The sequence below is a fragment of the Aspergillus homomorphus genome, assembly GCF_003184865.1.
Source record: "Aspergillus homomorphus CBS 101889 unplaced genomic scaffold BO97scaffold_14, whole genome shotgun sequence".
Lineage (NCBI taxonomy): Eukaryota > Fungi > Ascomycota > Eurotiomycetes > Eurotiales > Aspergillaceae > Aspergillus > Aspergillus homomorphus.
Genome location: NW_020291900.1, coordinates 250,706 through 275,783, shown reverse-complemented (window position 1 = coordinate 275,783; position 25,078 = coordinate 250,706). Strand labels below are relative to the sequence as shown.

At 54.5% G+C, this 25,078-nt stretch overlaps 12 protein-coding genes across 12 annotated transcripts; 7 read left to right on the top strand and 5 right to left on the bottom strand.

The window, feature by feature from the left end:
• Positions 1–433: 433 nt before the first annotated feature.
• Positions 434–2,392, bottom strand: BO97DRAFT_367338 (Zn(II)2Cys6 transcription factor; the record flags this gene model as incomplete). The annotated part of the gene is made up of 2 exons (XM_025692652.1): positions 2,031–2,392; positions 434–1,957 (listed from the first exon to the last, which is right to left on the bottom strand). Coding segments are annotated over exons 1-2 (1,626 nt in total), but the record flags the coding sequence as incomplete, so codon positions are not given.
• A 552-nt stretch (positions 2,393–2,944) lies between these two features.
• BO97DRAFT_388928 (uncharacterized protein) lies at positions 2,945–4,881 on the top strand (the record flags this gene model as incomplete). The annotated part of the gene is made up of 6 exons (XM_025693682.1): positions 2,945–3,040; positions 3,101–3,275; positions 3,344–4,393; positions 4,471–4,555; positions 4,620–4,680; positions 4,732–4,881. 6 exons carry the CDS (start codon positions 2,945–2,947, stop codon positions 4,879–4,881), a joined length of 1,617 nt encoding a protein of 538 aa, XP_025552304.1.
• A 212-nt stretch (positions 4,882–5,093) lies between these two features.
• Positions 5,094–6,221, bottom strand: BO97DRAFT_367334 (SDR family NAD(P)-dependent oxidoreductase; the record flags this gene model as incomplete). The annotated part of the gene is made up of 3 exons (XM_025692651.1): positions 6,091–6,221; positions 5,381–6,034; positions 5,094–5,287 (listed from the first exon to the last, which is right to left on the bottom strand). Exons 1-3 carry the CDS (start codon positions 6,170–6,172, stop codon positions 5,094–5,096), a joined length of 930 nt encoding a protein of 309 aa, XP_025552303.1. The 5' UTR covers positions 6,173–6,221.
• A 352-nt stretch (positions 6,222–6,573) lies between these two features.
• BO97DRAFT_423845 (uncharacterized protein) lies at positions 6,574–6,984 on the bottom strand (the record flags this gene model as incomplete). Its single annotated transcript, XM_025696927.1, has 1 exon — positions 6,574–6,984. One exon carries the CDS (start codon positions 6,982–6,984, stop codon positions 6,574–6,576), a length of 411 nt encoding a protein of 136 aa, XP_025552302.1.
• A 740-nt stretch (positions 6,985–7,724) lies between these two features.
• Positions 7,725–9,843, bottom strand: BO97DRAFT_367329 (aminoglycoside phosphotransferase family protein). The gene is made up of 3 exons (XM_025692650.1): positions 9,571–9,843; positions 8,849–9,498; positions 7,725–8,790 (listed from the first exon to the last, which is right to left on the bottom strand). Exons 1-3 carry the CDS (start codon positions 9,747–9,749, stop codon positions 7,907–7,909), a joined length of 1,713 nt encoding a protein of 570 aa, XP_025552301.1. The 5' UTR covers positions 9,750–9,843; the 3' UTR covers positions 7,725–7,906.
• Positions 9,844–11,605: 1,762 nt separating this feature from the next.
• On the top strand, positions 11,606–12,151 carry BO97DRAFT_405032 (uncharacterized protein; the record flags this gene model as incomplete). Its single annotated transcript, XM_025695088.1, has 1 exon — positions 11,606–12,151. A coding segment is annotated over exon 1 (274 nt), but the record flags the coding sequence as incomplete, so codon positions are not given.
• Positions 12,152–12,763: 612 nt separating this feature from the next.
• On the top strand, positions 12,764–13,746 carry BO97DRAFT_433864 (uncharacterized protein; the record flags this gene model as incomplete). Its single annotated transcript, XM_025697635.1, has 2 exons — positions 12,764–13,257; positions 13,326–13,746. 2 exons carry the CDS (start codon positions 12,764–12,766, stop codon positions 13,744–13,746), a joined length of 915 nt encoding a protein of 304 aa, XP_025552299.1.
• A 942-nt stretch (positions 13,747–14,688) lies between these two features.
• BO97DRAFT_442598 (WD40 repeat domain-containing peptidylprolyl isomerase) lies at positions 14,689–16,728 on the bottom strand (the record flags this gene model as incomplete). Its single annotated transcript, XM_025698276.1, has 3 exons — positions 14,689–16,127; positions 16,183–16,560; positions 16,653–16,728. The coding sequence occupies 3 exons, from the start codon at positions 16,726–16,728 to the stop codon at positions 14,689–14,691; spliced, it is 1,893 nt and encodes a 630-aa protein (XP_025552298.1).
• A 10-nt stretch (positions 16,729–16,738) lies between these two features.
• On the top strand, positions 16,739–18,897 carry BO97DRAFT_367322 (chaperonin-containing T-complex subunit CCT2). Its single transcript, XM_025692649.1, has 4 exons — positions 16,739–16,985; positions 17,044–17,201; positions 17,286–18,660; positions 18,736–18,897. The coding sequence occupies exons 1-4, from the start codon at positions 16,983–16,985 to the stop codon at positions 18,793–18,795; spliced, it is 1,596 nt and encodes a 531-aa protein (XP_025552297.1). The 5' UTR covers positions 16,739–16,982; the 3' UTR covers positions 18,796–18,897.
• A 718-nt stretch (positions 18,898–19,615) lies between these two features.
• On the top strand, positions 19,616–19,995 carry BO97DRAFT_44386 (uncharacterized protein). The gene has a single exon (XM_025698410.1). The coding sequence runs from the start codon at positions 19,649–19,651 to the stop codon at positions 19,865–19,867; it is 219 nt and encodes a 72-aa protein (XP_025552296.1). The 5' UTR covers positions 19,616–19,648; the 3' UTR covers positions 19,868–19,995.
• BO97DRAFT_388909 (glycoside hydrolase family 76 protein) lies at positions 19,710–21,639 on the top strand. Its single transcript, XM_025693681.1, has 3 exons — positions 19,710–20,219; positions 20,282–20,976; positions 21,039–21,639. The coding sequence occupies exons 1-3, from the start codon at positions 20,123–20,125 to the stop codon at positions 21,627–21,629; spliced, it is 1,383 nt and encodes a 460-aa protein (XP_025552295.1). The 5' UTR covers positions 19,710–20,122; the 3' UTR covers positions 21,630–21,639.
• A 1,087-nt stretch (positions 21,640–22,726) lies between these two features.
• BO97DRAFT_388906 (serine hydroxymethyltransferase) lies at positions 22,727–24,851 on the top strand. The gene is made up of 5 exons (XM_025693680.1): positions 22,727–23,062; positions 23,145–23,201; positions 23,258–23,351; positions 23,417–23,554; positions 23,603–24,851. The coding sequence occupies exons 1-5, from the start codon at positions 22,898–22,900 to the stop codon at positions 24,745–24,747; spliced, it is 1,599 nt and encodes a 532-aa protein (XP_025552294.1). The 5' UTR covers positions 22,727–22,897; the 3' UTR covers positions 24,748–24,851.
• The last annotated feature ends 227 nt before the right edge of the window (positions 24,852–25,078 follow it).

Sequence of the window (25,078 nt, the reverse complement as noted above, 5' to 3'; positions counted from 1 at the left end):
CCTGAGTGGGTAGAGTTACATTACGAATACAATCTGGGGCTTTCCTTGACTGAGTTAAGTTAGCCCAATCTGTGTGGGGCGCTGGCAACGTTTTGAAAGAAAGCGTGAATCTACGGTTTGTATAAATATACCTTTGTATGTATTGCATGAGAATATATGCGCAAAAAAAGAGGTCGACATTTCAATACTTACTAGATCGTTGACCAATGTATGTACGTGTTGCAGTTACAGGGCCTCTTGAAAATGAAACCGGCTCTGTTCACGAGAATCAGTTTCTTCCTGATCTATCTAGATTATTTAACATTCTAAGTCTCTCCCCTATATCACAAGCGACTCAACATGTATCCCCTCGCGAGTACAGAACGTATACTCAATGTCCAGCCTAGCCGCAGACTCTCCCTCGGGGATAAAAACATAAGACAACGCCTCGATCCTCTGCCCCATCGGAATCTGTCCCATGCACTGTACCATCTGCCTTTCCCCAACCGTACCCTCCTCGATTTCGATCACCCGCTCCACCACCCTAGCAGTAATGATGCTATCCCACGCCGCCTCCCGTATCCGCTGCCGTCGCAAGATCCCCAAGACCTGACGACGGACAACAGGATGCCGGCACTTGACCCCGATGATGTACAGCACAGGGATAAGCCCAATCTCCGGCGTGAAGGTCGACCTCTCCGCCCCCGGATCCCGCTGATCCGCCGCCGCGACCTCGCGCGCCAAAGCGACGCAGTCCTGGAACTTGGCCAGGTATTTGTCGTAGTCCATTTCTTTGCCGGGGCCGTACCCGTTGAGGAGGATCCATGCGATAGTATGTTGTAAGCGCAGGAGGGGTACGAGAGGAGTAGTCTCCGCATCTGACTTGCGAGGGATGCCTTGGTGCAGTAGGAACCTTTCGAAGAGCCTCATCCATGTTCCCAGCTGCCGGAGGACAGAGTCCTTGAGAGAAGGAGGTAGCGGCGGCATTGTACCCGTCGGAGACATCTGCTGACCTGTGTTGCGGAGCCGCATGACCTGGGCGACGAGAATCTGGAGGTGGTCGGCGGCTTGGTCGAGGGACCGGAAGGTGCTACGGTCCGAGAGTGCGAGGTGGGATGTGAATGCGTCTTGCATGTTGGCTGGGGTCCAGTCAACTAGGAACATGACGGCCTGCATGTCCAGTCGGCGGATTTGGTGTGTGACCTGGCGGATGACAGCGTCAGCCCCTGAAGATAGGGTATCGTTGGTGTTGCAGTTGTGGAATGTAGCGTTGTCGATGTTGCGGGAGAGCGCCACGCCGCCGCGCAGGTGCTTCACTGCTTGGACGTTGTCGCCTGCCAGATGATCGATGCAGGTGAAGAGATAGCAGACTAACAGTGTGACAGCTGTTGTCTCGGCGCTGTCACCACTTGTCGGGTTCAGCAGGAGTTGAATGGCGCGGTTATAGTGCAGCAAAGGAGCTGGGTCCTGTAGCTGGTCTTTCGAGAAAGCCGGTTGATACACCCGGTTGTGGGAATGACGATCCAGATAGTTTCGGTGGATCGAGGCCAGAGCGATAGCGGCATGCCGTACCGATGGCATTGTCTGGGAGAAGAACATGAGAGTCTTCCGCCAGGCTACGCATGGGCGGTATGGATTCAGACGCTTGATCGCAATATCCTCGAAAAAGCACATTGCCTCTGCCTCGGTCGACCCAGCCACTGGTAAGATCATAAGGGATCCGAGATTCTGCATCATGTGGCCATGGGATGTCGAGTGCCATTGCTTGAACTCGTATGCATCGACCGTGCTACAGGCGTGGTACCTGTCGCCGCGATCTGTTCTGTCAACGATCTCCTTACGATAATGAGCTGGTTCGATCTCAGTCTTCTTAGTCATGGAGGCGAAAGGCATTTCATTATAGCCATCGCAGGTGCGACCGGTAGAATGGCATTTCAAGCATGTAGGACGCGATAGATCGCATTTAATTCGTCTTATCCTGAAGGATGTCAGTCGGGAAGTCTTTCAACACAACTGATCGCCCTGTGGCAGAAGTATTGGTCAAGACATACTTGCAAGTCTTACAGCCTAGTCTTGACTTTGGAGCGAACTTGCGAGGCTTTTTTCTCCAGTCTTGTTTGTCTGTCTTGGTGTTCTTGTTCTCCAACCCGTCCATCGTGGTGATGTGACCTGGCTGAGATTTACAAATAGTACTGTTTCAAACAGATGTTGGTTTCGACGCCACCACGACCCGTAAGCCGCCACCTGTATGCATTGACTTGCTTCGAAAGGGGCTTATGGAGTGCCGATGAAAGTTCGGGGTGATGACCTATTCGTCGGTTCGCACACTAGTGGGTAAGCGACCGGTATATCTTTTTGTATTAGACAGGGAAGTGAAAAAGTGTGGACGATACGGAGTATAAAAGTCGAAAGGTTAGAGAAAGATCATGTCTGATGGGCTGGTTCGTACAAGCGGGACATTTTAAGGGGAGACTGGGGATTTTGCTAAGACTAGACCACTGCAATAGCATTAATCCTATTCATAGAGTCTAGTGGGTTTCATCAAAGGTATTGATTGGCTGGTTCGTACATGCGGGTCATCCCGAATCCCGTCGGATATACATGATTGGCTAGCAGTTAGCACATAGATGAGCCTCTTCCTATTTGATGTGGGCCAATGTTACAGATATCCAGACTGAAAAGAACATAAATCTGGATTGGACCGTGGACTGAAGCCTTGGATCACGACTTGGCTATACTCGGTAGTGATCACATATATTGATTGGTTGATTCGTACAAGTGGAAAGAAGGCAGGGTATTATGACTTGATAGGAAGAATGCAGCTGCCTGTTCAACGTTAGATTTGATACTACTATCTAGGCATTTCGTTCGGTATAAATAGAGGTCTAAGATCTAGATATTGGAATTGTTTTTGCTCTTGCAAGCAACAGATCCGAAAGATCAATCACACCCCCTCTGAGTTACAATGAACCGACTTTTGACAGCGTTCATCCTTATTATGAGCTTGGGATTGGAAGCCCAGGGCTTGCATGATCGGGGCATGGCCTATGGATTTGACACTGTGAGTCGAGCATTACAGCACAGCATTTCCCAGGTTTCAAGCTTCTGATGAGCCATCTAGATCGAACCATCAGCCAACCTCACATGGACGGCGTGTTTCAATACCTTTGGTTGCTCGAGACTGGAAGTTCCTGTGGACTATTCAAACAGAAGCCTTGGTACAACGTCGATTGCCTTCATCAAGTTGGCCGGGAAGAACGCCACCGCCGAGTCTCCGAGCATTGTATTCATCCCCGGTACGATCTCATCCTATCATCATGCAACGTGGTCTGAGTTCGAGATGGTTAGACTGATAGTTCGTTAGGCGGTCCGGGTGGTTCTGGTGTCGACCTACTCCTCACATACCAGGATCTCATCGGACAGATGTTTGGAGAGCAGTACAACTTCGTCTCCTTCGACCCCCGCGGTGTGAACAACAGCGGCTTGCATCTAGACTGCTTCTCAGGGGACACAAGAGCACGGTCGACTTTCTATCAATTGCACAGAACGGGCGCCACCAATGTCTCATCAACATCGCTACAGGAACAGTACTATTCCAGCTCGATCTACGGCGAGTGGTGCAACAATGCTGTGGAGAACGAGTCCCCCCATGCATACTATGTGACTACGCCAGCAGTTGCCCATGACCTGCTCACATTTATCGAAGCCGAGGCTGAGATGGCCGGCCGGTCACCATCCGAGGCCAAACTGTGGTGCTACGGCATCAGCTACGGCACTGTCATCGGAAGCACGTTTGCTTCCATGTTCCCTGACCGCGTGGGAAGAATGATACTCGATGGTGTTATGAACGCAGCGCAATATTATGACAACTATTGGACGGACAATGTTGATCAGATGGACGAGGCCATGGAAGAATTCTCGAGCTTCTGCCAATCCGCCGGCCCTGAGAAGTGCTCATTTTGGGGACCTACGCCGGCTAACATCACGGCCAGAATGGACGGCATCATCCGTCAGCTGCAGAGCCATCCAGTCCCGCTAAGCGGCGTCGGTGGTCCAGAATTGCCGACATTGGTCACCTATTCAGATCTGAAGACGCTTTTCCTCAACACCCTGTACACCCCATTGTCAAAGTTTCCAAGCATGGCCGACATCCTTGACCAAGCCGAGCGTGGGAATTTCTCCGGTCTGGCAGGCATGTATGACCAGTCAAACTCGATAACCGACGCCCGTCTCGCCATTACATGCGCCGATGCGTATCGAGAAAACAAGCTTACTACCATTGAAGATTTCAAGACTTGGGCGGAGTACACGATTTCCAAGAGCAAGTACATCGGTGATATATACCCAATCTACCTGGAAGGAATCTTATGCCGATCATTCCGACCGCGGTTGCCTGATAGTATGGTAGTTCAAGGTCGGCAACACTTTCTTTGTCTCTTTTTTCTCTTTCTCAGACATGAGATCCAAAGTCTAACCAGGCTTTTGATGCAGACGAGATAAGCGCACTCGACGTACCTACGTCCTTCCCGATCCTCTTCGCGAGCAACACCGTCGACCCAATTACGCCGTTGATATCGTACGTCTCGGATAAATTCGCACCGCCAGTGGTTATGTTATCAACTGACATTATATCGTGGTAGAGCGCGCAAGATGTCTTCTCGGTTCGCCGGATCAGTGCTGTTAATGCAAGAAGCCGTTGGTGTAAGTGATTATCAATTCTCGATCCTACAGCTATTTCGATCAAGAGTCTAGGCTTACTCGGGGGATGTTCCCTTTGGATGCAGCATACGGTCATCGATCAGGGCGGTTCAGACTGCTACTTTGCACAGATTCAGGCATACTTCCAAGGCACGGTTCCATCCGCCAATCGTACATGCCCGAGACAGTACATTCCCTTCATAGATGTGTCCCCCATTTAACAATTTCTATATACGCAAAACGCTGGGAAGGCAAACCGGTAGGTTGGGTGTTCTTCCTAGTTCCGAGTTCGCTAGATCGCAAAATAGTGTCTCATCAGCTCTCGGCTTTCGTTCGTCTTCAATGCATACATAAATAGTCGTCTAGATTTTCATTTTCCGAGTAGTCTACATCCCACCGGAGAGGCTGTCTTCATGTCAATATGTAGCCGGCATAACCGACAACCGCCCTCCATCCGCGACCTGGATGTTCCCATTAATGTACGCTCCGCCCTTCCCAACCAAATACAGAATCGTCCCCGCGACGTCTTGGAAACTCCCCTTCCGTCCCGCGGGAACCTGTTTATAGCCATACGTATCCTGCGACCCCGCCGTCATATCCGACGGGAAGACTAATCACAAGGCAGTGAAGTCAGCATCAAGTGCAACCATCCAAGAGCAAGACACAACAAAAGTCACATCCAGAGGGACAAAGAAAAACTCACTTCCAGGATTCACCACATTACACCGAATCCCCCAGGGCGCCAACAAATGCGCCAGCGATTTACTCAAATGAATGGCGGCGGCCTTGCTCCCGCTATACGCCAATCCGGCTGTGATATACCGATTCAAGCCCGCGATGCTGGCCACGGTGATAATCTGGCTGCTGCGCTGGTCGTCGTCCGCGATGCCGTGCGCGCGCCCGGCGACAGCGTCGCGCACGCGCGGCTCATCCTCCGCCAGCGGCCGGCCCGCGGGCCACCCGCGGCGCTTGTTCCCGGCGTCGAGCAGCTTCAGGAACGCAGCCGAGACGCCGACGACGGCGCTGGCGTTCACGGCGAAGGTCGCGTCCCACTCGCCCCAGTTGGCTTGTAAAGTGCTCTGCAGCTCGTCGATGGTGCTGGCTGTGTTAGCGGGCTTGTGGTCGGGGCCCAGGATCCCGGCGTTGTTGATCAGTACGTCCACGTAGCCGGTTTCCTGTGTGATTTGTGCAGCCGCGCGCGAGATGGACGAGGCGTCCGTCACGTCGCATTCGAGAGCGGTTGCGGTCGCGCCTAGGCTTGCCGCTGCGTCTTGGAGGACTGAGGCTCGCCGGCCGAGGAGGTAGACTCGCGCGGCGCCGGTTTTGATCAGCGAGGCGGCGAAGGAGAGGCCGATTCCTGAGGATTTACGTTAGCTAGCTGGATATCTATCATGGGGTCGTTGGTTACTGTACCGCTGCCACCGCCGGAGATGACTACCACCAGTCCCTTCGCGGAGAAGAGATCGGTGGGGTCAATTGTGGCTTGGGTATCCATGGTTTTGTTCTTGGTCTGTGTCTGTCTGTATGAAAGTCTTGAATGGCTTGCGGGAATGGAGAGGGCCAGGGTTTTTGCTTGGAGGGGCGTCGTGGCTTATCAAGCTTATCAAGTGGTAGGGATGCTCTAAGTCGGGGCAATGCCTCCGAAGCCAGAAAGGGAAAGTGGGCCCGCGAGCCCGGAATGAATCTCCTACTCGTTTAGTGGCAGGTAAGCCCGGACTCGAACTATAACCAACCGAAAGAATAGCACTCGGACGTGACCACCATCATAAGTATGCTATTATATACTCTCGTCTTTACGTCCTACTCGCCAGAAGGAAGATAGAACTCACAAGTTCGAAACCAAGGTTGAAAAAAATCTAGCTAGTTAGCTAGGAAATAAATTAGATAGAGAAATACCTAAGTCAGTTCCGGCAGAGAGCCACCCTCCTCATCCCCCTCAACCAACACGCAACGCGCCCACTTGTCAATTGCACCCTGAATCTTCTCGATAGCAGCAGGCAAGTCTGCCACGAACTCGACTATACCGTCGAACTCAAGGAAGCGCAGCGGCTGGCCCGCCGGGGGCTCGATCAGGAAGCGCGCGCGGTCTCCACGTTCGTAGAACAGGAGCGTGCCCATCCGTTGCCCGCGCAGTTCGGGCTGGAGTCGCCGGAGATCTTCCCACAGGTCCAAAGCGGCTTGCTTCGCGGGCGCCCAGTCGTCCTCCATGCAGCGGGGGTCTTCGGCCAGCCTCAGGATGGTCAGCCTGGGATCTCCGTCCCGGTCTTTGTTGGCCGCGCTTACATGCATGACGTAGGGCTCAGGCATGTTTTTCAGTTTTCACTTCGGAACTTGGAGCGGTGGAGATATGGGATATGGAATCTGGTGTCGACGTTCAGTGAACGAGGTGAAGAAGTAATTATCTTCTTGCTGAAGTCGGAGAGGCTAGGGGTTACGGTTGTATTTATAGACTAATCTTTCCTGTCTAGATACACCCTGGCTTCTATTCATGGTGTTCTTTGTTTGAGCTAGAGAACAATAAGACCTTGAATAAAGGGTTATCAAGATACAAGGTACAAATTCCACTCGATTGAGAATCGTATAATGGTGTGGATTTTGATTCACGAACAAAGAGTACACAGAAAGAAAGAGATAGATGACGAGCCTGGGGTCTCTCACAGGTCGCTTACCGCCTCAGGATGTGTAGATAGCTTTGTTCTTTTGATCGAGGAGATGAAGCCTAGGAGGAAGGCGAAGTAATGTTGGATGTGGAAGGCGTCCCAACCCACAATTCCGAGGACCTGCGGCACAATGATGGACCACGAGGACCAGGGTTGCTCGGTGCCCCCACGGATCAGACCCAGAAGCAGGAGGTTGATCACGAAGGGGTGTTTCAGAGATTGATGCCCGGGGGATTTAAGTTGTTCTTCTGGTGATGATGTAGTTATTCTGGAAGTATAGCTGAAGCGCAATGCGTAAGGCCAAGCAGCAGTTTCATAGTCATAGGTGCCTGTAAGGGTGCTGGACGGTCATGGATTATAATACTACAATTGTATCGACACCCTGTCCTTGTATCAATCTCATCTAGACTGTGTTGAGATTCTTATACAACCTAGCAATTGGTCTGTTTTTCTAACGTCGATACATAAGCTCAAGCTACCTACTCCATCAATAGCCACTTGCGATTCATTGTTGCCAGGCGGCAGTCTCTCCGAGCACGTACCACGAGGCCAAGTCTGCACATACCTCCTCATGCCATAACCCTTTCATTTCTGGAATCGCCAACATTGAACCCCACAGCCTTCAACAAATCTTCGCACGCTTTGACATCCTCATATCGCTCAGGCGACACCCAGCCCTCCGACCCCACGCCCAGCGCCTCCCTCGATAGCCGCTCCTGCTCCTCCATCTCCACCTGCACATTATTCAGCTGCAAACACTCCGACACCTCCTCCTGACCGTACTCAATCGGACAGGTCGAATCCGCCTCCTCCGGCCTTGCGATCCGGTCCCAGTTCATACCCAACTGGATCAGATCAGCCTTGAGCGTCACATTATCGCCATCCCAGGGCGCAGCGGCCTGGTGGCACAGGCTTCGCCGCAACACCCCCAGGTCGCATGTCAAGGCCGCCTGATGCAGCGGGTTGAGATGGGCCGTCGCCGTGAGGTAGAAGTAATGCAGCTGGCGACTGCGGAAGAGCTCCCGCTCGCGCATCTGGTCCGCTTCGCTGAGCCGTTCGAAGCCGGCCGGCAGGGTGGGTTCGTGCAGGAGGCTGGGGATCTCCCCGTCGGCGCTCTGGAAATTGGCTGGTACCCCGCATTGCAGGAACAGCGGGCGGATGGTCGTGTATTGCCAGTCAATTAGGCCTGTGATCTCCAGGTCGTCGGAAACGAAGATGTTGCTGGGCTGTAGGTCGGGGTGGCGGATTGTGTTGCGTGTAAGGGCTGGGTCGTTGGGGACGAGGGACGGCGCGACCCGGAGGTAGTTGGTCAGGCTGTCGATGTACTCCCTCGGCGACTGCTTGTAGGGGTGGTGAGGGAGAGGCTTCGAGGTGCGCACGGGCTGGCCGTATTCCTCCAGGTAGACGATCTCCTTCCTTGCGCCGGCAGTCATTACGTCGACGGGACTCGTGTCTGTGCAACCGTCAGTATCGGTACATCCATCAACCTCCTGTCAATAGTCTTATCTTACATGGCCCACGATGCACCGGAAGTATCCGCCGTTTGCCCAACCACAGCCCCCGGCTCACATCCGGTCCCACGCAGAACTGACCCCCCTTCTCCTCCTCCGGCACACCCTCATCTTCTGTACAGGGGTCCGTAATCCGCACCGTCTCCATGCACCGTAAATCCTGCTCGAGAAACAGACTCCCGGCGACCGGAAATTCAAGCGCCATCAGTCTCGCCTCCAGCGCCACGATCCGCTCCACCACGCGTGCCATCTCCGCGGTCGTCAGCTCCGCCCAGCACTCCCGCAGACATCGCCCCGGTGCCACCTCCATGAAGATGTACTCCGTACCCGCAGCATTGTCTGACGTTGCGTCATACCCCAGCACGCGCGGCACAGGGAATCCTCGTCGCCGGAGGTACTCGAGGGTGGCTACTTCGCTCGCGACGGAGAGGTACTTGGGCTCGGTGGCTGGGTAGGGGATGCGGGCCACGAGTTGGGTGAGGCCGTCGCGCAGGGTGAGTAGGAAAGTGCGGTTGAAGCCGCCCTCGCCCAGTTTGCGCAGGTCTGAGACTTCGGTTGCGGGGACGGAGAGCGCGGAGGCAGCTAGGCGCTTAAGCTCGGGGACGTTGAAGGGGCGACGACGCTTGGATTGGTGGTGCGGTTCGTCATGGCTTTTGGCAGAGGTCAGCTTGCATTTTTTTTATTTTTTTGGAAAGGGGGAATAGATGGAGGAGGTTACAGACATCCATCGACCGGATGTGTAGTTGAATAGATCAGAAGAAGACTCAGAGGAAGCGTCGTGTTGCCATCGTCTTGGGGTGGATGCAGGACTTTTAGTCGGGTTGCAGGCCGATAGCGCCCTAAATCGCGTGCACGCTGCAGTAGTCACCGGGCGTCTAACCTGGACCAGAAGGTGCTTCATGACGACCGTGGACGTGACGAATCATTCTCTGACTATGGCCGAAGGGATAGAACGAGAGAAATCCGAATGAAGCCTTCCGTGAAGCGAAATGAGGGGGCGGAACGTCATTTGTAGTTCAAGGCTCGGAGGAAGAAGGTCGTGGGCCCTTTGGTCCGATGCAAAGATCATCCCATCGCCAACTGCCCAGTCGCACTAGCGCTGTTTGCGAAGAAAACGCCAGTCGCCGATCGCTCAGGCCTGGAACTGACAATTGTACCACAGACGGGTAAAAATCCATGTTCTTGTGTGCCATCCTTTCTTATCTCAGCTTCGACCTTTATTCTCCGATCTCTATCGGACCAAGCCTGCCACACCGCGTCTCTCCAGTGGAGGCTTGCATGGGCAGAGACAGGCTCAAGCATATGACTGGCAGAATAACCAGTGCTTATCAAAGATGTCAATACTTCTACAATCTCCCCACTTACCGCTGAACGTTTTATCTGGAACCGAGTGCGAGCGTGGTATCCCGATAGATTTCTCTTCACAAGTTGCCGGCGGTTGCTCATAGTCTGGAGATGGGTAGGCAAGGTGAGACACCGAGGTATTGCCAAGCTAAGCTTGACTTGATTCACACTAGGGCTGCTCTTTTATGTGTCTCATATCCTTTTGTACTCTCAGACAGGCCGGCCGTCTTCCCGAGAACCCCCAGGTGGTCACCGGTTCGCTTTCCGATCGTCGGTGACCGAGCACAGGGACATAGATGCGCCAGGAAGGGTGTTCTAGACGCTGATCGCTTCGGATAAGCTACATTGACGGTCGGGATCCTGATACGCTAAGCGTGAGGGAAGTGGGATATAATGAGTCATGATAGACTAGTTTTCAAGTACCATGTACTCCACAAGAGCGACCTTGAGCCCATGGTCCTGTAACACTCTTGTCGGTCATTCTTCCGGCATCGCGAGACCAGATGTCTGTTGCGGTCGGATATGGATTTCCAGAACTCCTGATTAAGTGACGGTGATCACGTCCGATAATCAAGTGGGAAAGGACGCAGGCCCGTCACGATACTGCCCAATTCCCAGTGTCCCGTGTGGTCCTCGATCATGGCAGGAGCAAATTTGGAATATAACTTGCATTTTCGAAGAATGCCAGTAAGTGCTTATCGAAAAAAATAAAGAACATCTAAGCATACACTGAGGAGCATTAGGATCATTAGGATCATTAAACATTGTGGATTGTTGTTAGTCTTGACCATCTCCATTGCTGCACGGGTGCTGCGAATTGACCTCGGACCGCACACAAACTCGTCCGCGGAGAACGTGTAGTGAGCGGGAAGGTAATGTCTTGCATGTTTCGCACTTTCATGTTTCACCAAGCATTGTCAACCTCATCATCGTACATGTTGAGTAGCGGTGGTCCAGGAGCAGCAACGTGTAGTTGTCATGGGGAACTTCTGATCTCGAACACCGGGCGGTCTCGACCGGATGCCGCCCTTGCATGGAGAGACAGCAAGAAGCGGAAGTCTCCGATCGGGGAAAGGGTGCTCAAAATAGATTAGAGACAGGGCTTCGGATCCCTTGCTTTGGCAGCTTGGCTGGACTGGACTGGTAGTCTAGCTGTACCTAGCTGTGAAAGGGGCGACTAGGCCTGTCCAGGTAAAATGCCGTACCAACTAACCGACCCGACTCCGACATGGTTCTTGGCTAATTAGCGTCCATGCACGCGAGTCGGCTGAATTGGTGTGTTGTGTCAACGCCGTAGAGGGCTTCTGGAGGAAGGTGTTGTGATCGGGTGCAATGGCGTGGTTGACACATTCCCCGGGGGAAGAAGACTTGAAGAAAGATAACGTTAATGAGCCCCTGCCCCTGGAATGCGATCGGATGGAACCAGAACTGGAGCCGTGGATCCTTCAAGGTTTCCTTTTCCTTGGCTGGCCATCTAAATCGAGAAGATCAACACGAGATGCGATCGACCCCCAGCTTGATTAGACTACTCGTACTTGGTCTTAGTCTTGACTGACATATTGATGACGATGGGTTTACTTGGTTTGTTGCCAGGATATTCCCTAACCTGAATGTACGATCAACTGGGATGGACCCAGTGGGAATGAATCCGCCTTTGTGCAGCATTGATTCTGGGGAAAGGAGCAATGAGAGGGGCAAAAGAATCCACTGCATTGCATCATCCAGACCCAGTGGATCCAGAAACGAGGTTATTGGGCAGTGAAGCCTGCAGAAGTGTGTTATTTTTACCACCGGTCAGTCTGACAGGACTTCACCACGTCTCTGAGGAGGGAGTGGATGAGGACGGGGAGGGAGTGAATAACTGGGGGAAATCAAGTCAAAGTCAAAGTCAACAACAACAACAACAACAACAACAACAACAACAACATAACCCAGGAAACAGAACAACAGGGAGCATGATCGGGTCAGCCGAGAGAGAGAGAAAGGAAGAATTCAAGAAAGAGAAGGGAAAGAGAGAAACCTTGAAGACTGTCCAGCCAAGGAAGACCAACGGGCGTTCGGTTCAGGGTCCAGACACCACCAATTAGGCTTGAGTTTCTCCCGCCAGGCCGCGCAAGTCGTAATCCTCCCTCAATCTTACTCTCTCTCTCAATCTCTCAATCTCACTAGATTATCACTCACACACACTCTCTCTCTCTCACTCTCTCCCTCCCTCCCTCTTCTCCCTCTCTTGGCTGTCTTACTTTCTTTTCTTCTCTCTCTTCTCTCTCTCTCTCTCTCCCTTCCTTTCCCTCCCCGCCCCCTCCCTCCCTCTTCCTATTTGGGAGTCAAATCTGAATCAATCCTCAGTATTTTCCCTATCTTCCCTCCTATCCTCCTCCCTCTTCCTCCCCCCTCTGGGGCTTCTCTCGTCACTCGTTCCACTTCTCCAATTCTCTCTCCTCCTCTTCCGCCCATCCTCTCGTTTGAACCCCCGACTGCCAACAGATCATGGTTCACAGCTGTCAGTAAACAAAGCACTTTCCTGACGGTCTCCACCGCCATCACCTCAGCCATAAAAACGCCGTCGTCATGGCACGTTGGCCTCAGGCCTGGACCGCCAGACCGACAACCTCGCCATCCTTCACTCTGATCGCTTACCTCTCGCTTCTCATCCACCTCACCTCAACCATCACCTATGCGCAAACTGTCGCTATCCTACCCTCTACCGCCTCGTCCTCCTTTCCCTCCTGCGGCCTGACCTGCTCCATCCTCCACCAAGCCCAGTCCGAATGCTTGCCGCCAGCCGCTCCACAGACGAATTCCGCAACCTACACCTCATGCTTCTGCCTCTCGAATAACCTCACCGAGCTTCAGACCTCCTCGGACTCGGCCTGCGACGACACCTGCCCCAACGCCTCCGATCGCTCGTTGATTCAGACATGGTACAACAACTACTGCGCCCCCGGAGCTCCGCTCACCGAATCCGCAAGCGAGACTCCCGCGGAGGGAAGCTGGCAGGCCCATTCCGCTCAATCCGTCACCAAGATCCGCGCGTACAGGAGGAATGACGCTTCTCAGGCTTGGTAGGTATCACGGGGCTTGCCTCTTTGTTCGAGGGTTCGGACCAACGTGCTGACGTCTGCTGCCACAGGTGGTCGACCCACTACAAATGGGTGATCATGGTCATCATCCTGGTCGTCGGATTCAGCATCATCAGCGTGGTGGGCGTCTGGGCGAAACGCCGTCACGATCGGAAGTACCCGGGCCTGTATCACGCCGCAGCGACCGGTGGCACTGATAGTGCGTTGCTGGCCGCCCGCCAGCAAGAAGCCAGTCCCTCACCGGGGCCGGACCCCCGCGCGCCGGGTCAATTCATGCCCGGCCGGTATGACCCCGCGCCGCAGAATTCGGAATCCATCGCTAGCAGTTCACGCACCAACGTCGCCCCCGCCGCGGCAGCGGCAGCAACAGCTCCAGCTCCCGGCCCCCGACCAGCCCGCACGCCATCCCGTCTGCAGAAGACGCAAACCGTCTCTGAAGGTGACACCGAAACTCGCGAGGTGGCTCGGTGAAACCCAGCTGAGGACGGGGGTTCATGTTCACATCCATCCACATCTTAGTCATCGCGGGGACTTTCTGTATTTATCCCACTGCCGCTGCGAATGACGGGGGAATCTCGTGACTGGTTCAGACCGACACACGACTATCTCATCTCTTTGCTCTCCCTTCTCCTGTTAATTCAGTTGATTTGGCGACAAATCGGCCTTGAATCGATAGCAGACGCCTTCATGGACGAAAAAAAAAAACATGGCCCCTGCCCGGTGATCTTGCATATATCTGGCGTTTGAATGTGTCTATAGGGTATCGATTATCGCAGTACAGTATCAGTCTTCTACTTTTTTATGTTTGCACAGTGCAAAGCATGGCCTACCTTCGTTTCTGACCACCCCTGTTCCGAGTTTTGTGCATATTCCCTTCACGGATCAGGTTTCCTTGTTTGGCTGTGTCTGACGTCATTTCCGTCGAATATATCTTTCCGTTCTTCCTCGTCTTGTCACTTTTCTCATTGTTATTATCCTCTTGCACATTATCTACTATCGGGGTGGGGCTTACGAGAACCGCCCTTCTATGGCATCTATTGCATCACCGCCTATAGTCCAGTCGTTCATCTTCAGTGATGAGCAATGCTTGCGGATCGAACGAGTCGGCAGACTACGATGAAGCTTTGTATAGGATCGATCCCCGCTTTCAAATTTAGAGTCGTCTATCTTCACTGATGAACCTGCGGAAAAGAATTCAAACGCGCAAATCATCTTCACTTTCTTCAATACGAGACAATCCACCAACCAAAACAAGATATGCTAGCTAGAAATAAAGCAAAGTGTCGTGATTCGTACAGGGGTAGATAATTGATAGATGGATTATATGATACACGAACCTCTCTCTCCGGAACGCGAGAGAGAGAGAAGAGGGAAACAGCCGTATGACCCCGTTTCTCTTTGAAGGGGGGGATCTCATGACACGGTGATACTCACGATCTTGATATCCTGCTCGGGCTTCTCCTTGTAGGTCTTAGTGTTTTCGATCTTATGCACGACGTCGAGCCCCTGCACGGCACGGCCAAACACGGTATGCTTCCCGTCCAACCAGGGGGTCTTCTCGGTGGTGATGAAGAACTGGCTGCCGTTCGTGTTGGGGCCGGCGTTGGCCATGGACAGCGTGTAGGGCTTGTCGTGCTTGAGCGACGAAAACTCGTCCTCGAACTCGCCGCCCCAGATCGACTCGCCGCCCGTGCCGTCACCCAGCGGGTCGCCGCCCTGGATCATGAACTTGCGGATCACCCGGTGGAAGATCGTGTTGTTGTAGTAGCCCGAGCGGGCGTGCGTCGTGAAGTTCTCGACCGCCTTCGGCGCCGCGCTCGGGTACAGGCGCAGGTGGATGTCCCCCATCGTCGTGTGCAGGATGGCGGAGGTGCCGAGCTCGGCGGATTTCTGGGGCGCGGTGGCGGCGTCGTTGGCCGCGGCGTCGCGGGGCCGTTCGTTGTGGATGTCGCGGGTGGATTTGGGCGCGTCGGTCTCGTTGGTGAAGAGGTAGAACCGCAGCTTGCCGTAGCCCGTGCTCACCAGGATCGGGTCGCGCTCTTCGGATTCCTGCAGCAGCGGGTTCGCGCTCGCCGCCATCGACACCGTTACCACCCCCTTCTTCTGCGGCTGGCCCTGGTACAGCGCCACGTTGAGCGCCCGGAACGCCTCGTCCCGTCCGTACACCCGCACCACCCGGTTCGTGTACGTGTTGATGCACTTGACCCCGTGCAGCGACCCGTACAGGATGAAGTGGCCCGACTCGTCGAACAGCACGTTGACTTTTGGCTTGGTGACCGCGTTCTCCAGCTCCCGCTCCACCGCCAGCCGCCGCCCGAACTCCACCTCCTCCAGCTGGTACAGCGCCGTGCCCGCCTGCTGCATCTCCATGATCGTCGTCAGCGACTCGTCGTATTTGCGGTAGAGCTTCCCCGACGCGAAGTCGAAGACCCGGATCTGCCGGTCCGGGAACGAGATCGTCGCGAACTGTTCGCCAGACGGCGAGATCGTCAGCGACGCCGGCGTCGATTTCGATTTCTTGAATTCGAACAGGTTCGTCGACGACTTCAGCTCGAATACATTGTCTGGTTTCTCGAACGACCCGTCGCCCGCCCGCCAGTATTCGATCATCCCGGACTCGTCGGCGGAGATCACGCAGTCGTACGCGTCGTTGAAGGCGATCGCTACCACCGGACTGCGGTGGATGGCCTTGACTATGTGTAATGGCGTAGGGTTTTCGCCGCGGCCGTCGAAGATCTGGATCACGCTGCTTTCTTCGTCGGTCACTGCCAGGAGCGGCAGGGAGGCGCCGCGGCGGTGAACCCAGCACACGCAACGCGGGTTGAAGTCGAGGGTGAGCATGGCCAGTAGATCTGCAGGAAACATTAGGTGAACGTAATCGAGCCAGAAGGTAAAGAATGAGCATACCGAAGGTGATCACGTCAAATATCTTAACCGTTTTGTCCGCTCCGGTCGTCGCAAAGCTTCTTCCGTCTGCGCTGACGCTCACATGCTTGATCTCCGTCGCATGGGCCTTGAACTCCTTCACAAACTCGATCCCAACGGCCATTTTCTTCCAGAATTTGACGACTCCATCGATCGACGAGGTGATCAGGAAATCCGTATGCGGGGTGACTGTGAGGAACGATAATTGGTCCTTGTGCATGAGCGACTTGGAATACCGCGGCGACGCAGGCAGCGCATTCACGTAGACTTTTTCAAACGGGAGCTTGCGGCGTTTCCTCTTTGGGGCGTCCGCGGAGGGGAGGGCTGGGCCGAAGTCATCGTCGGATGACGAGTCGTCGCCTAGACAAGATAGTCAGTCAGTATCTGGTCGAGCTCGAGGATGGCTGGTTTCGCAACCGTGTGCTGGTCCACCGGTGTTCATGCGGGCGTACCATTTTCACCGGCGCCATCGACGGCGGATATGGGACGCTTGGTAGACGCCAGCTTCTGCTCCTCTTCAGCAGGCATTTCGAATCTAAGGAATTAGTCGGTTGAGGTGTAGACTTGAGGGAAGCTTCCGGGGACGAAACAAGCTGGGCGACAGGAGAGCGGCGACAGGCCGGGCGGGCGGTCAGCTCGGGCAGTATCACGAACTTTTCTGGTTTGTCCCGCATTAGTTAGAGTTGCCCGTTCTCTGCGTCCTCACCGTCTAGGTTAAGCAACCCCTGAGCTGCCAGCCTTTCCCCCGACGGTAGCCATCTTTCCTATCACCTACATTCATCATGGTGGGTTTGTCCGAGTGACTCTGTGTTCATTTAACCTCCAGTTCTGACCCGCGTTTAGGCGTCGTTCGCCAATCCCACGCAGATCTTCGCCGACGATGTGATCGAGGAGAAAGGAGAAAATGCTCGTCTGTCTGCCTTCGTCGGTGCTATTGCCGTCGGTGACCTCGTGAAGAGCACTCTGGGTCCCAAGGGAATGGACAAGATCCTCCAGTCAGCGTATGTGGGATGACTTACGAGAGAAAAAGAGCAAGGCGGGGTTCCGACCGCGAGCATCGGGCTAATTGCATTGCTATTCCTTAGGTCGACGGGCGATATCCTTGTCACGAACGACGGTGCCACGATTCTCAAGTCGATTGCTCTGGACAACGCTGCGGCCAAGGTCCTGGTCAACATCTCCAAGGTTCAAGATGATGAAGTCGGTGACGGCACGACATCCGTGACGGTGTTGGCGGCGGAGCTGCTGCGCGAAGCCGAGAAGCTGGTCAACCGCAAGATTCACCCCCAGACCATCATCGAAGGTTACCGGATAGCCAGCAAGGCTGCCCTGGAGGCTCTGGAGAAGGCCGCTGTGGATCGCAGCACGGATAAGGAACTCTTCCGCAAAGACCTCCACTCGATCGCCCGCACAACCCTCAGCTCCAAGGTTCTGGCCCAAGACCGTGACCACTTCGCTACCCTCGCCTGCGATGCCGTCCTCCGCCTCCGCGGTTCGACCGACTTGAGCCACATCCAGATCATCAAGAAGGCCGGTGGCAAGCTCAGTGACTCGTACCTCGATGAGGGTTTCATCCTGGACAAGAAGATCGGTGTCAACCAGCCCAAGCGCTTGGAGAATGCCAAGATTCTGGTTGCCAACACTGCTATGGATACGGACAAGGTGAAGATCTTCGGTGCCCGCGTGAAGGTCGAGTCGACGGGCAAGTTGGCGGAGCTGGAGAAGGCTGAGCGCGAGAAGATGAAGGCCAAGGTTGAGCGGATCAAGGCCCACGGTATCAACTGCTTCGTCAACCGTCAGCTCATCTACAACTGGCCCGAGCAGCTGTTCACCGAGGCCGGCATCATGTCGATTGAGCATGCCGACTTCGACGGTGTTGAGCGCTTGGCCCTGGTTACTGGTGGTGAGATCGCCTCGACTTTCGACCACCCCGATCAGGTTAAGCTGGGTCACTGCGATGTGATCGAGGAGGTGATCATTGGCGAGGATACTCTGATCAAGTTCTCGGGCGTGGCTGCCGGTCAGGCATGTACCATTGTGCTCCGTGGTGCCACGGAGCAGCTCCTCGACGAAGCCGAGCGTTCCCTTCACGACGCGTTGGCCGTCCTTTCCCAGACCGTCAAGGACCCCCGCGTGACCCTCGGAGGTGGATGTGCGGAGATGGTGATGGCCAAGGCCGTCGAGCAAGCCGCCCAGAACACGACGGGCAAGAAGCAGCTGGCCGTCGACGCCTTTGCCTTTGCCCTGAAGCAGCTGCCCACCACTCTGGCCGACAACGCCGGTCTGGACTCCAGCGACCTTGTCACGCGCCTGCGCCAGGCCATCAACAACGGCATGACGAGTTCCGGCTTGGACCTGCTCACTCCCGGCGGCGGCATCGCCGATATGCGTGAGTTGGGCGTCGTGGAGGCCTACAAGCTGAAGAAGGCCGTGGTCTCTTCCGCGTCGGAAGCTGCCGAGGTACGAATCAACTACCTTACTTTTGTTTCCCCTTTGATTCCCCGTGATCCCGGCTAACATGCTCCTCCCGTGCAGCTTCTTCTACGTGTCGACAACATCATCCGGTCGGCCCCCCGCCGACGTGACCGGGTTTGAGGGGAGACTCATGTGCAAATAATTCCAGATACGATGTGGAAAGGGGTTATAAATGAAACTCAAAATTTAGGTTCACTATTCTAATGCGATTGAGACCCGGAGACAGACATTGTATGTTAAACCGCGCGCTGTAAGTAGGGGCGCCGTAATTACCACCTTCAAGACCGTTTCGACGGACCAAAGAGCCTACATCCGCCTCGTTTGTAAGTTGTTAGTAAGATTGACTTGGACTTCGATCGCCTAATCTGAGCCCTTGAATTATATGTGTTGGTTATATGGCGAGATAAGGTAGGGCTTATTGGGGCGTAGATCGGCAATCATGGGTATGCCACTAATTTGGAAATAATATAATATATCGACCAGACTGTGGAAGGTATTCCCTATAGAAAACGCATTGTTCTGCAGTTTTTCTTGCATAAAGCCTGCTTGGTTGTGGAAGCCAAGTTCTGCTTAACTTTGAGTGGATGTAATCTCCGGACAGGTGTGCTGAAAACGGTAGGGCATCCTGCGGCTATACGAGCAATATATAGTGATCCGCACAGGCACCTGGCAATCCGGCTGGCAGTACACACATCAATCCATGCGCGAGATACTTGCAAAATCTAGATGTGACAAGGCATTAATTCCTTTCCAATAATCCTGATGTCAGCCAGCAATGGTAGGAAAACGGAGTCCAAGCAAGCAAGCAAGCAAATGGGGGTGCCTGAAAGCTTCTGTGCGGGAGATCCGCTGGAGTTGCTGGACCCTTTTTTTCCTCCCTGTTCCCCCGCAGGGTCCCGTCAGTAACCGGAGTTGGTTTAGTGGTATGACTTAAGGTACAGTACCATCGGATGGACTCAATTGAAGGTCATCAATGTCACACCAACGGCAGAATCTTCCCTCGCTCTCTCTCCCAAATAGCCTAATGCCGTCATGGAGGTCACATCCACATCCACATCCACCTTTTACTACACCTCTTCCCCTTCCCCTTCCCCTTCCCCTTCTCTACTTCTATCTCTACCTTTTCCTCCCTCACGGTACCTCCTCGATAGCCTTGACTCCTCTAGGATACCCACGGCAGCTCGTTTCATGATTCCCTCATCTTTAATCTAGACGCGCCAGGCCAGATCACGTCAGACCACTTCACAAGTCAGCATACCTGCCATCATCTCCTCGATCTCAGGAATCCCCCTCCCTCCCTCCATTCCTCGATTTCGATCCCCTCCCGCGTTCTGCCAATCCCTTCCCGCCCTTCGTTCCCCCACCCTTCGCCCACTTCTTCGCGCATGTCGAGGCTATTGTCGTCTCATTCCCTCGCTTGAGACACATATCATAGCCCCCCCCGAGAATGATCCTGTCCCATCGCTGGTGGACGGCCGCGCTGGCCGTCCTCACCATCAGCCAGGACACAGTGACAGCCTTACAGTTAGATGTGAACGATGAGCGTGAGCGCACCCCGCTCGCACGAGCTATCTCTGCGCTAAGCGCTGACCTTCTACTACTCCAGAATCGATCAAGAATGCCGCCGCGACAGCGGCCTACAATATGATGAGCTACTATCACGGCAACGAATCGGGCCAGATCCCCGGCAAGCTCCCGGATACCTGGTGGGAAGGCGGCGCCATGTTCATGACCTTGATCCAGTACTGGTACTGGACCGGCGACACCTCGTATAATGCCGTCACGACCGAGGGCATGCTCTGGCAGAAGGGCCAGAACGACTACTTCCCCGCAAATTACAGCAACTACCTCGGGAACGACGACCAGGTCTTTTGGGGCCTGGCGGCGATGACAGCCGCCGAGTTGAACTTCCCGGAGGAGGATGGCCAGCCGTCGTGGCTGTCTCTTGCGCAAGGCGTCTTCAATACCCAAGTTCCGCGCTGGGATACCACCAGTTGCCAGGGTGGGCTACGCTGGCAGCTCTGGCCCTATCAGGCTGGATATACCACCAAGAATGCGATCTCTAATGGAGGCCTTTTCCAGCTGGCGGCGCGATTAGGGCGCTATACCAACAATGGGACGTATAGCAACTGGGCGGAGAAGATTTATGATTGGATGGCGACTACGCCGCTCTTGAGGCTGGACGAGTGGACGATTGCCGATACGACCACGACAGGAACGAACTGCAAGGACCACGGAGATCTGCAGTGGTCTTATAACTACGGAACGTATATCAGCGGGGCTGCTTACATGTATAACCTGGTATGGTTTCACACTACACGGAAGATGGCCATCGCGGCGCCGGCAATGCTAACGAAGCTTAGACCAACGGTGCGGACAAGTGGAAGAAGGCGCTCGATGGCTTGCTCGGGACGACCTTGCAGAAGTTCTTCCCTCAGCAATTCGGCGGAAATGTCATGTCCGAGATCTCCTGCGAGCCGAACATGATGTGCGATCGAAACCAAGACTGCTTCAAGGGGTTTCTGTCATCGTGGTTAACGTTCACCACCATGATCGCACCGTACACGGCGGGCGAGATTATCCCCAAGATCCAGCAATCTGCGTTGGCAGCGGCAAAGCAGTGCTCCGGCGGCAACTCGGGCACTCAGTGCGGCCGACGATGGCACCAGGCCACATGGGACGGGGAGACCTCGCTGGAGTCTGACATGAGCGCGCTGAGCGTCTTCTCATCTAATATGATCACACACAAGGGTCAGCAGGACAGCCAGGGACCACTGACTTCGGATACGGGTGGCACCAGCAAGAGTGATCCCAGTGCGGGCACCGTCCCGGAGAACCCGCCCACTGAGCTGGCGGAGATCACCGCTGGAGACCGGGCGGGTGCTTCGATCCTCACGGTTGTGTTCGTCTGCGGTTGGACTGCTGCGGTAGCCTGGTTGGTCTACGGTGGGTAGAGTGCGTCAGTATATATCTTTTTTTTTTTTTTTTTCCATTTCGTGCGGCGGTCTTCTGTATATAGGGAAGGGGAATCTGATGGTTCAGAACCGGCGTTGGTTTGATTGCTTCTTGCTTGCTAAACGGAAAGAGATATTTGCTCCAGCTGGCTGTCCGTATATTGATATGTTTGGTGTGCGAATTGTGCCGATAATCGTTCTTGTTGTTGATCCTTTCTCTTGCGTGTTGACTGTGCGATTGTGCGAAGACCGGGTGTAATGCTCTAAGCTGCGAGCTCATGCTTTGCTAGATGCGACATTGCCGCATTATAGAAAGATGAATTGAGATTTGCCAGAAGTCGTCTGCTTTCACTTGAGCCAAAGAGCTCTGTAGTCGGGCGAGTGACACTGAACTCAACGGGACTGGGAAATTGCTAACGATGTCCCTAGATGGAGGGTTGACTTCTTCGTTCTTTGTCACTATGTGTGGGATGGCAGTGTTATAGTCTACAAGATACAGAATACGCGAGATGATTTGAGTTTCGTGATGAAGAATGTCACATTGATTGCTATAATACTTGGAACCCAACGGCGCAAGGATGAATTCAGTTTCTGACTCTCAGCATAAAAGAGTTGGGGGGGAAGGGCTTGAGGTCCCACGGCCTCCAATATCCTATCCTCCCACCGATATCCAGTCGATATCAACAAGACACACACGTCCCAATTCCAATCGGATGGTTCCTTGTCCCAAAAGGATGGTTAGAGGCGGGGACAGGTCAGCATCGCCCGGGATGGCCGACCGAGGTCGACCGTCCACGAGAACTGGCAAGCTAAACGCCTTTCTTCATCTTGGATTTAGTTGTGTGATGAAGAAAGGAAAGAAGAAAACGAGATGTGGAAACAAAGAGGAGAGAGAAAAAATACCCTTTCGTGTCCTCGGCAAGCGGCATCATAGTTTCTCCGCGTGCACGTACCTTCCGGAGATGCTAGTCTGCATTGGAACTAGCGCAATCAGCTTCCCGCGGGCAACGGAAGCGCAGCAGAGCAGTAGAGCAGTTGTCCGACCGCTGATAGGAAGGGAAGCGCATTGCCCTTGCGGTAAGTTGTGTCGCCCTTGACCTCCGCTCGTTGCTCCTCTCCCTCTCTCTCCCCGTTCTTATAATTCCGGGGAAAGGTCCTCTTTCTTTCCTCTGTTTTCCGATTGTCGCATGTCTCTTGATCCTCCGTGATCAATTTCCTCGACGTACTTGCTTGCTATCTTACTCCCGACCACTGCCATTCCCACCATCATGATGTTGGGTCGTTGCGCACGACAGGCCTCGCGCCTGCTCCCGCGCACGGCGAAGCCCGGTCTCGTGCTTCCTCGGTCTACGCGCTCGGCCGTGGCCTCTTTTCCTTCGTTGCCTGCGCAATCTCGCTCCGTTTCCTCCTCTAGCCCCGAGGTGCAGCAAAATGTGTGTTCTGGTTCTTCGTGGCTGGCTCCCAGGTCCCGGGCGTTGTCTGATGTCATACCACCCGTGCTAACTATTGGAGTAGTTGCTTTCCGCCCATCTCGAGGAGTCCGACCCCGCCATCTACAACATTCTTCAGAAGGTGAGTCCAGGTTGCTAGGAGTGGAACGACGACAGATATTGATTGGGTAATTGCAGGAGAAAAAACGCCAACAACATTTCATCAACCTCATTCCCTCCGAGAACTTCACCTCTCAAGCCGTCCTCGATGCCTTGGGCAGTGTTATGCAGAGTCAGTCATCCACCACTGCAGATGTATACCTGGTTTTATCGCGATCAAGCATTGACTTGTCCTAGACAAATACTCCGAGGGCTATCCTGGAGCTCGTTACTACGGTGGCAATGAATTCATCGATCAGTCCGAGCGCCTGTGTCAGCAACGAGCGCTGGAGACTTTCGGTCTCAACCCCGAGGAATGGGGCGTGAATGTGCAGCGTGAGTGGCCATCCCGAACTTCATAGAACTTGGTCTAACTTATTGCAGCCCTGTCCGGATCCCCTGCTAATCTGTACGCCATTTCCGCCGTCTTGAACACACACGACCGTTTGATGGGTCTGGATCTGCCTCACGGCGGCCATCTGTCTCACGGCTACCAGACCCCTACCAAGAAGATCTCTTTCATTTCCAAATACTTCGAGACGTTGCCCTATCGGCTGGACGAGTCGACGGGTCTCATCGACTATGAGGCTCTCGAGAAGCAGGCTCTCCTCTACCGCCCCAAGATGATCATCGCCGGTACCTCCGCTTACAGCCGTTTGATCGACTACTCCCGCATGCGTGAGATCGCCGATGCGGCCGGCGCTTATCTGCTCAGCGACATGGCGCACATCTCCGGCCTGGTCGCCGCTGGCGTCGTCCCCTCCCCATTCACTCACTCCGACATTGTGACGACGACGACACACAAGTCCCTGCGTGGTCCGCGCGGTGCGATGATCTTCTTCCGCAAGGGTGTCCGCCGGACGGACAAGAAGGGCAACAAGGAGATGTACGACCTTGAGGGCCCGATCAACGCCTCCGTCTTCCCCGGCCACCAGGGCGGGCCCCACAACCACACGATTACCGCCCTGGCCGTGGCGCTGAAGCAGGCGCAGTCTCCCGAATTCAAGACCTACCAGCAGACCGTGCTATCGAACGCACAGGCTCTGTCGGAGCGGCTGGGCTCGCCGCTCAGCAGCGGCGGACTGGGCTACAACATCGTGTCCGGCGGCACCGATAACCATCTGGTGCTGGTAGACCTCAAGAACCGGGGCGTGGACGGCGCGCGGGTGGAGCGGGTACTAGAGCTCTGCGGTGTCGCCAGCAACAAGAACACGGTACCCGGCGACCGGTCGGCGTTGAAGCCCGGTGGCTTGCGTCTGGGCACTCCCGCCATGACGACGCGGGGCTTCCAGCCGGAGGATTTCCGTCGGGTGGCGGACATCGTCGACCGGGCGGTGATCATCACACAGAAGCTGGACAAGGCGGCTAAGGAGAGTGCGACGGCCAAGGGCGTCAAGAACCCCAACACGGTCAAGGCCTTCCTGGACTATGTGGGCGAGGGCGAGGAGATCTCGGAGATTGTTCAACTGCGCCAGGAGGTCGAGGACTGGGCGGGCACGTTTAGTCTCCCCTGGGCTAAGGATGAGTAATTTTGTTTTTCTTTTTTTTTTTGGTTAATAATTTCTTAATGTCCTCCGCGCCGCATGTCTGTGAAGATCCCATATCCCCATTAGATGAATGAATATTGATGTCCTTAAACCCCTCTTCGTATTACTGCTGTCTACCGCTTTGGAGCTGCGGTACTCCCATGGAGATACGTGCTTATAGCTCTGCGGCGCGGCTATGTGATTGGACAGAGATACCGGAGCTGTCCTGCCACTCGAGCCGATTGGACCAAGCCGCCGAGGTTAAGCTCCAAGCCGTTTGGATCCCGAACCGATAACGTTTTGTCCGTACCATCTGGTAATCTGTGGTATCATA

Bases quoted from the DNA above. Each gene is read 5' to 3' on its own strand.
- BO97DRAFT_367329 (XM_025692650.1), bottom strand. From the start codon at position 9,749: ATGAAGCACCTTCTGGTCCAGGTTAGACGCCCGGTGACTACTGCAGCG. The intron at 9,499-9,570 runs GTCTGTAACCTC...CTCTGCCAAAAG, and splicing joins TACACATCCGGTCGATGGAT to CCATGACGAACCGCACCACC. The intron at 8,791-8,848 runs GTAAGATAAGAC...ACGGTTGCACAG, and splicing joins TCCGGTGCATCGTGGGCCAT to ACACGAGTCCCGTCGACGTA.
- BO97DRAFT_367322 (XM_025692649.1), top strand. The intron at 17,202-17,285 runs GTATGTGGGATG...GCTATTCCTTAG, and splicing joins GACAAGATCCTCCAGTCAGC to GTCGACGGGCGATATCCTTG. The intron at 18,661-18,735 runs GTACGAATCAAC...CCTCCCGTGCAG, and splicing joins CCGCGTCGGAAGCTGCCGAG to CTTCTTCTACGTGTCGACAA.
- BO97DRAFT_44386 (XM_025698410.1), top strand. From the start codon at position 19,649: ATGTCACACCAACGGCAGAATCTTCCCTCGCTCTCTCTCCCAAATAGC.
- BO97DRAFT_388909 (XM_025693681.1), top strand. From the start codon at position 20,123: ATGATCCTGTCCCATCGCTGGTGGACGGCCGCGCTGGCCGTCCTCACC. The intron at 20,220-20,281 runs GTGAGCGCACCC...CTACTACTCCAG, and splicing joins GTTAGATGTGAACGATGAGC to AATCGATCAAGAATGCCGCC. The intron at 20,977-21,038 runs GTATGGTTTCAC...AACGAAGCTTAG, and splicing joins CTGCTTACATGTATAACCTG to ACCAACGGTGCGGACAAGTG.
- BO97DRAFT_388906 (XM_025693680.1), top strand. From the start codon at position 22,898: ATGATGTTGGGTCGTTGCGCACGACAGGCCTCGCGCCTGCTCCCGCGC. The intron at 23,352-23,416 runs GTCAGTCATCCA...GACTTGTCCTAG, and splicing joins CTTGGGCAGTGTTATGCAGA to ACAAATACTCCGAGGGCTAT. The intron at 23,555-23,602 runs GTGAGTGGCCAT...AACTTATTGCAG, and splicing joins ATGGGGCGTGAATGTGCAGC to CCCTGTCCGGATCCCCTGCT.